The 9,299-nt window shown below is 40.8% G+C and overlaps 1 protein-coding gene across 1 annotated transcript; it reads right to left on the minus strand.

Moving 5' to 3' along the window:
- Positions 1-4,544: 4,544 nt before the first annotated feature.
- Positions 4,545-8,625, minus strand: LOC148545001 (uncharacterized). Its single transcript, XM_088499024.1, has 4 exons — positions 8,186-8,625; positions 7,103-7,448; positions 5,297-7,003; positions 4,545-5,207 (listed from the first exon to the last, which is right to left on the minus strand). The coding sequence occupies exons 1-4, from the start codon at positions 8,623-8,625 to the stop codon at positions 4,545-4,547; spliced, it is 3,156 nt and encodes a 1,051-aa protein (XP_088355150.1).
- Between the last annotated feature and the right edge of the window lie 674 nt (positions 8,626-9,299).

A 9,299-nucleotide genomic window follows, 5' to 3' on the forward strand; every position in this document is an offset into this window, starting at 1 on the left:
GTTCAGGTGGAGGAGGATAGTCAGGTGGAGGTGGCATCTGCTCCTCAGGATGAGGTATCCCAGGTCCGCCGGGGTATAACCAAGATAAAGGAAAGTCATAGGGTGCATCTGGATTAAAGTATGCTATCCTAATAGGGTACTGGAAAGATCTACCACGAACTACATAATAACGGATACGAGGTACCGCACAGTAGATGTAATACTCGCCACGCACCGGGTCCTCGTGGATGTACGGTGGATCAATCTCGTAGAATAGGACTCCCGTGTCCATCTGTAGAGGTGTAAGGGGTAAGAACTGGGGAGTTCTTAGTAAGGTCGGGGTTTACAGTTAAGTTCGTTTATAATGTCCGTGGTTATAGAAGTATAAATAAATATAGAGTAATATGTACATAACAGCAACATAAACTAACACATGAACAAGAGAGAAAATAGGAAGTAAATGCACATTCACACATTAATATGCAATCACACAGTTATGCTCAAACAAACAAGGAATAGAACAAGAACACAAGAAGATAAGAAATAAATAATGCACAAACAAGTATGATGCATGTCTGTCCCTACTGCAGGTAATGAGCTCATTTGTCGGTTTCGACCCGCACCCGACGCAATCCGACCCTCCAAGTCAGATAAGGCCTTCCCAGAACTTAATCCCAGATTAAGTACCGCATACCCTCTACCAAGTGCTCTCGACTTGCAGGGCTGGTATTTGCTCAGGTCTCAATATACCGCAGGTATGCAAGTCAGGCCTCTACCAAGCATTCAGCTTGCAGGGCTGGTACTACTCTACCGCAGCCTGTCTGAGAAGCAACATCACAATACGGGCGTCCCCGCACAATATTCACAAGCATTGCCCGAAGGCTCATAATTCACATATAACCATACTTTCCATCATTTAGCAATCATCATAAATCAAGCATTACAACATCACAGAAAGCTCATTTTACAATTCTCTGTTTACTCTGTAAGGTCAGGTACACAGCTATATCACTTTTAACTCCTTTTCTTTTTAACTTAAACACAGGTTTCAAAATCTTGTTTCTTTACCTCATATACCTCTATATCTTCTCTTATGCCTCTTCTTAGGTGTTTAGTAAAGGAAATTAGAGAATTCTGGACTCAAATCTGCCTTCCTGAGGCTTTCAGAGAAAACTGTCTTTTTATCAATATTTTATTATTAAAATAATAATATTTTATTTAACTTTCAAAAATTGCATTTTGACCCCCGGACTTCTTGGAAATTGCACTTTGACCCTATAACTTTTAATATTTGCACTTTAGCCTCTCAACTTTTGATTAATTAATATTAAACCCCAAACTTTTAAATAATTGCATTTTGACCCCAAAACTCCTTGAATACACGTTTTCATGTTATTCCAAAAACCAAAAACATTTTTTTTCAAAAGTTCATCAGATTTCTGCTTGGTTTTCAGCTAGTTTTTCAATCTTTTCGGAAACCGATTTGAACCCGATTTTTATCAAACCAAAGAGAAACTTTTCAGCCATCAAATACACATCAAATAAGCATCAAAAATCATGATTTTCATGGCTGGAATGTCACATTTTCCAGCAGCACCAACAGCCACTTCAAAACCATCATAAACATGATTTTCAAGCATTAAATAACAAGTTTCCATGATCAAACCATCACACAAACACCCAAAATCAAATCTCAAGCAACAAGATCTGGTTTAACACTTCAAGAACACAGCCAATCATTGACTAATTTACCAAACCTTACCTCCTTTGCTGCTGTCCGAGATTGCACCAAAAACAAGCTTCCAGAAGCACTTTTACGCCTATTTTAACATCAAAAACAACTTTAGAATCTTATAAACCATGAAGGCTGAAGCTTCATGATGATGAAAAGAAGGTTTTCCTCACCTTAAGGTAACTAGAAATCACGTTTTCTTGGAGCTTTTGGTGATTGAATAAGAGATCCTAAGAAAGAACATGAAGAAAACATCATTAACTTAAGGAACCACCATGGCCGAATCTTCAAGGAGGAGGAGCAGCCTTCATACCTTGATTTACTCCATGAAAAGTGACATAGAAATGAAGAGGAGGAAGAAGTGAACACTTTGGTAAGATTAGATTTTTGATAGGAGTTTCGGTTTGAGAAGGAACGGAGAAAGTCGCTCAGGTGTTCATGGAAACTTCATGGTTTTCTTTCATGGTGTTCTAAGCTTTTCCAAGAACAAAAATGATAGCCAAGCTGTCCAAGGAAGGCCATGGCTTTTGGATGATGATTATCCAAAAGTTACTTGTCAAAATATCTCAGGAAAGGATAATTACTAAAGCTAGATTTATTAGAACTTAAGTAATTACATTACTAATGGATAAACATTAAGTTACTTAGTGTAAATGACACTAGTAACTGGATAATCATAAGAATAAAAGATATATAATGAAGCATTAGCAGTGCTAAGTTCATCTAAGAATGCCGGTATTATCCGTTACCGGTAGATTTCAAGCTCAGTTATTATATTACTAAACATAGATCAACATTAATCACAGTAGAGAAGATAATAATATAATATTCTGAATAAAATAATAATATATGAATATTATATTAATATAATTTTTTCTCAAAATTCGTGACTGGCTCGTCACATAGAGACTAACCACGGAAATCAGAATTTTGAAATTCGGGCCCGAAGTGGCTCAAAAACGCAACTCTTCGCGACGTGCCTACTTAGATTAGGAGAGGTGTCCTCTGCAATCAAGCTGCTAACTCAGCAGCTTGATGACGCAGCACCTGTGTAGTGGAGGTGCTTATATGCGTAGATATTCCTAAAAATTCTGTAAAAATTCCGTTTGATCCCGAAAAAGCACCGTTTCTTCGGGGCTAGGCCATTACATTCTATCCTCCTAAAAGAAAATTTTGTCCTCAAAATTTCAATTACCTGAAAAGAGAAATGGGTAGTCTGTTCTCATCTTATCTTCCAGCTCCCATGTGTACTCTTCAGTTCCAGTTTGTCCCCATGCTACCTTAACCAATGATACTGTCTTGTCTCTAAGCTATTTGTCACTTCGTTCCACAATCCTGACTGGTAGGGTTTGATTTGTCAAGTCGGCTCACAGCTGTACTGTCTCTGGTTGTAAAATGTGGCTTTTGTCGGGATTATACTTTTTGAGTTGTGAAACATGAAAAACATCATGAAGGTTTGACAAATAAGGAGGGAGAGCTACTTGGTATGCTACTGGACCGACTCTTTTAAGAATTTGAAAAGGACCTAAGTATCGTGGATTCAATTTCTTAGTCCTAAGAGCTCTACCTATTCCAGTCGTAGGTGTCACTCTTAAGAAAATATGGTCACCTTCGTTAAATTCTAAGGGCCTACGCCTATTATCTCCATAGCTCTTTTGTCAGCTTTGGGCAGTTTGAATCTTCTCTCAAATGTGCTTAATCCGTTCGGTAGTTTCTTGTACCAAGTCTGGCCCCAAAATCCTGCCTTCCTCCTTGTCATACCAGCATAATGGTGATTGACACTTTCTTCCATAGAGGGCCTCATATGGTGCCATTCCGATACTCTGTTGATAACTGTTGTTATAAGAAAACTCAATCAATGGCAAGTATTTGTCCCAGTTACCCTGTTGGTCCATTACGCAAGATCTCAACATATCTTCCAAGGTACGAATTGTTCGTTCTGTCTGTCCATCAGTTTGTGGGTGATATGCTGTACTTAAGTGCAACTTCGTCCCAAAAGCTTTCTGTAGAGCTCCCCAAAATCTAGAAGTAAACCTTGGATCTCTATCTGACACAATTGATGAAGGTATTCCATGCAATCGTATTATCTCCTGAATGTATAACCGGGCGAGTTTCTCCAAGCTGTGACCAATTTGAATTGGCAGAAAATGCGCTGATTTGTCAATCGATCTACAATTACCCAAATTGCATCACGCCCGGCAGAGGTTCTTGGTAACCCAGTAACAAAATCCATCGTAATCTCTTCCCATTTCCATTGTGGTATCTCCAATGGTTGCAGGGTTCCAGGTGGTTTTTGATGTTCCACTTTAATCTTCTGGCAAGTGAGACACTTTGAAACATACGTTGCTATATCATTCTTCATTCCCGGCCACCAGAACATCTTTTTTAGATCTTGGTACATTTTAGTCGTTCCGGGATGGATAGAAAATCTGCTTTCATGAGCTTCAGTCAGAATGTTCTTTCTCAAGTCCTCCTGAGCAGGTACACAAATTCTGTTCCTATATCTCCATATTCCCTCTTTATCTTGGCGTACCTCTTCCGGCTAGTCTGCCTTCATCCGTGTTAACAATGTCAGCATTCCTGAATTCTGGGCTTGAGCTTGCTGAATAGCTATCTTAAAGTCAGATGTTAATTGTAGTTGCGCCATAACAACCCCTCTTGATGTCTCTCTCATTCCTAATTTTAAGTTTTCAAAGGCTGAGATCATTTCTTCTTCCTTGATCATCATCCAGGATATGCCCAAACTCTTCCGACTCAAAGCATCTGCGACTACATTTGCCTTCCCAGGATGATAGCTCAACTTAAAATCATAATCTTTTAAGAATTCCATCCATCACCTCTGCCTCATATGAAGGTCTTTCTGATCAAAGATATACTTCAAACTCTTATGATCAGAGAAGACTTCAAATTGGGCTCCGTACAAATAGTGCCTCCAAATCTTAAGTGCAAAGACCACTGCTGCTAATTCCAAATCATGTGTCGGATAGTTCCTTTCGTGAGGTCTTAGTTGTCTCGAAGCATAAGCTACCACATTCCTATGCTGCATCAATACACATCCAAGTCCCTTAGAAAAAGCATCACAATACACCTCAAAAGGTTCCTGTGGGTCTGGTAACACCAAAACTGGCGCCATCGTCAACTTTTCCTTTAAAGTTTCAAAGCTTTCTTCACACTTCTCTGTCCACTCAAACGGAACATCCTTCCTAGTAAGGCGAGTCAAAGGTAAAGCTATCTGTGAAAAACCCTTGATAAACCGCCGATAGTATCCTGCTAACCCCAAGAAACTACGAACTTCTGTAACTGTCTTGGGTTGCTTCCATTGTACTACGGCCTCGATCTTTAAAGGATCTACAGTTATTTCATCTCGTGTGATCACATGTCCCAAGAATGCCACTTCTGTCGCCCAAAACTCACATTTCGACAACTTCGCATATAGCTTCCGTGCTCTTAATATTTGCAACACAATCCTCAAATGCTCTCCATGTTCTTCTTCTGTCTTGGAATAGATGAGGATATCATCTATAAAGACTACCACAAACTGATCTAGATACGGACGAAAATGCGATTCATATAATCCATGAATACAGCAGGAGCATTAGTCAGTCCAAAGGACATAACCGTATACTCATAGTGACCGTACCTAATTCGAAAGGCAGTCTTAGGTATATCTGATTCCTTCACCCGGATTTGATGGTAACCTGACCGCAAATCAATCTTCGAGAATACTGTCGCACCTCTCAGCTGGTCCATCAGATCATCTATCCTTGGGAGTGGATACTTGTTCTTGATTGTGATCTTGTTCAATTGCCGATAATCCATACATAACCTCATTCCACCATCCTTCTTCTTTACTAGTAACATTGGAGCTCCCCATGGTGATACACTCGGACGAATAAACATCTTCCCCAGCAATTCATTCAACTGCTTCTTTAACTCTGCTAATTCCAACAGTGACATCCGATACGGTGCTATAGAAATTGGTCCGGCTCCAGGAACCAGATTAATACTAAACTCTATCTCTCTCTGAGGTGGAAACTCAGGTATATCATCCGGAAAAATATCAGGAAACTCCTTCACCACTCGGATTTGCTCCAAGTCTTGTTCATTAGTTTCTGAGCTAGCCGATAGTAGAACGTAACCCTCTAACCCACTATTACTAGAAATAACTCTTAGGGAATTCAAATAGAAAGTACAAGACTCAACTAGTTCAGTGTGCATTTCAGATGATGGAAATGTAGCAAATCGTTTAAAATAATCAAGGAAAACATGATGCTTGGACAACCAATCTAGACCTAAGATAATATCTAAACCACACAAAGGCAAACAAACCAGGTCATGTATAAAAGTCCTAGCCTCAATAACAAAAGGCACCTGTTGACATACTTGACTAGTCAAGGCATTTTGAGATGTGGGAGTACGAACAATTAGATTATAATTTAACATGGTGAAATCTAATCCCAACTCATGCGCAACAGTCTCAGAAATAAATGAATGTGATGCACCAGAGTCATATAGTACAGTTAAGAGTCGAGATTTGACATAACACTGACCTTGAATTAGGGAGTCTGATTTCATTGTGTCATCAGCAGTCATAGCAAACACACGTCCTTGCTGTCGCAGCCTATCTATTCCTTGTACTGGCTTCTTCGGACAGTCCTTAGCCATATGTCCAGGCTGACCACAAGAAAAACAGATAACGCCTGTAAGCTGACAAGGTCTACCTCCATGCTCCCTTCCGCACTGCCTACATACTGGTCGCATCTGCGCCTGCTGAGGTCGCTTACCCATATCCTGTCTCATTCTTCCTCCATTCCCTCCTGTAGGACGTGCATGAACATTTCTATTCTGATTGTACCTTCGTGAAGGCATTACTCTCTGCTTAAAATTCCTTCCCTGAGGAGCTGTATACCGATTATAATTCTGAAAAGAAGATCCTGGGTGATTCATCTTAGCTGCAGCTATCTTCTTAGCACAGTCCTCTACTAGCTGACTCTTATTAACCAACTCCGCAAAATTCCATATTTTCAATGGAACCACTGAGTTCAACAAATCTTCACGGAGTCCCCCTTCAAATTTCAAACATTTCCACTCTTCGAAATCTGCTGGATTCCCTTGACAAACCTTGGAAAAACGACATAAATCTTCAAACTTCCTTGTATACTCAGCAACGGACATACTTCCCTGTTTCAACTGCATCAACTCCATCTCCTTTGCCTCACGAGTAACTCTAGGAAAGTACTTCTTATAGAACTCTTCTTTGAAAACATCCCACAAAATATTACCCTCATCTTGCTGCAATAAACGTTGAATGCCCTACCACCAGTGCTGAGCATCCCCTTCCAACATATAAGTAGCAAATTCTACATACTGTTCTTCCGGGACATGCTATGCCCTCAAAGACCTTTCTATGCCTCGGAACCAATTATCAGCTTCAGTTGCTACAGTCGTACCCTTGAACTTCGGTGGATTAACTTTCAAGAAAGCAGCTAATGTCATAGGCCTATCATGATTCATGTTATCTCCATCACCGTTCCCACCATTCTCACCATTACGGTCATTGTTACGCTCTCCATTACGTTCCCCCAGACAGTTAACTGCTTGGGTAGTAGCAGTCGCCGTTTCACGCACAGCCTCAGCCATAGCGTGAATCGTAGCAAACAGATTATCATCGTTTCGTGGCAGATTGTTAACAGTAGACCCTTCCCGATCGCTACGTCTCCGTGGAGGCATACTGATTCTGTTCATACCAAACAATCAATACCAAGGTGATCAGTCTTAATACCTCAGGTTGGGCGTGAACATTATCAGAATGAAAGCACAAAGACATTCATGCAACACATATCACATAGATACCCTATAAGCATGAGACATACCACAGAGCATGCAATAAAGCATGATTCAGTCCATTCCCCAGGCTCTAACAGGAAGAACCGCTCTGATACCAAATTGTAACGACCCAACTTTCAGCATGTCTAGATCATACTAGAAATCGAATGTTACCAACTTGTTTTTTCTTTTTGTATTATTAATTAATAAATATAAGCCTGTACGTTGTTAAAACCCCGCGAATTTTACAAGTAAATTTTTTTTAACAAGAATAATTTAAAGTCGCATACCTTCCATATATCAAGGGATAATTAAACATTCACATACATAAGACAAAAGATAACAGAATATGGAACAACACACTATAATATATATCATGTTACAGAAGTGGTTCAGTTATATAAGCATAGAGCTATGGTACAGCACCCCTAAGTCAGTGACTCATATAGTATATACATATATGTACATAAGACGCCCCAGGGCCTGGCCTGACCAAAAGCCCCTAAGCTGGCACCCAGGCTAGCCTAACTCTGATATATGCCTATTCCCTCTAATCATGCTAACAAAAGTGAGGGAGACACTCTAATGTACTGAAGTTAGACTAGGCGTCTCAAAAAGTCTCCTCAATCCTGGTCTAGAGTACCTCACGGAAAATCACCGGGCGAATGGTGATGCTCGCCTGCTGGCCCCTTGCCTGGCTCATCGTCATCGCTGTCAGAGGAGATAACTATGAAGTTAGGATCTTCCTCTGGATCTTCTTCTTCCTCGTCCTCTTCTTCTGCCGGAGTGATAGCAGAGGAACCACTGCTAGCCACAGGAACCATAAAAGGATAGCTACTAAACAAAATACAGTCGGGAGAAGGAGGTGCCACCTCCATGATCTGATCATACTCATGTCCCTGCTGCTCATCAAAGACTGGAGGCTTGATCGGCTCAGGTAAAGGATCAAGCTCGGGTGGTAACACAGGAACACCCCACTCATCAAGGAGAAAGGGTGCAGGAGGTGCCTCATGGATATGCTGGGCAGGTATAGGCTCATCAGGTAGAGGAGGTTCAGGTGGAGGAGGATAGTCTGGTGGAGGTGGCATATGCTCCTCAAGATGAGGTATCCCAGGTCCGCCGGGGTGTAATCAAGATAAAGGAAAGTCATAGGGTGCATCAGGATTAAAGTATGTTGTCCTAATAGGATACTGGAAAGATCTACCACGAACTACATAATTACGGATACGAGGTACCGCACAGTAGATGTAATACTCGCCACGCACCGGGTCCTCGTGGATGTACGGTGGATCAATCTCGTAGAATAGGACTCCCGTGTCCATCTGTAGAGGTGTAAGGGGTAAGAACTGGGGAGTTCTTAGTAAGGTCGGGGTTTACAGTTAAGTTCGTTTATAATGTCCGTGGTTATAGAAGTATAAATAAATATAGAGTAATATGTACATAACAGCAACATAAACTAACACATGAACAAGAGAGAAAATAGGAAGTAAATGCACATTCACACATTAATATGCAATCACACAGTTATGCTCAAACAAACAAGGAATAGAACAAGAACACAAGAAGATAAGCAATAAATAATGCACAAACAAGTATGATGCATGTCTGTCCCTACTGCAGGTAATGAGCTCATTTGTCGGTTTCGACCCGCACCCGACGCAATCCGACCCTCCAAGTCAGATAAGGCCTTCCCAGAACTTAATCCCAGATTAAGTACCGCATACCCTCTACCAAGTGCTCTCGACTTGCAGGGCTGGTATTT

The sequence above is a fragment of the Arachis ipaensis genome, chromosome B9 (genome assembly GCF_059453495.1).
Source record: "Arachis ipaensis isolate K30076 ecotype BB chromosome B9, ASM5945349v1, whole genome shotgun sequence".
Taxonomy (NCBI): Eukaryota; Viridiplantae; Streptophyta; class Magnoliopsida; order Fabales; family Fabaceae; genus Arachis; species Arachis ipaensis.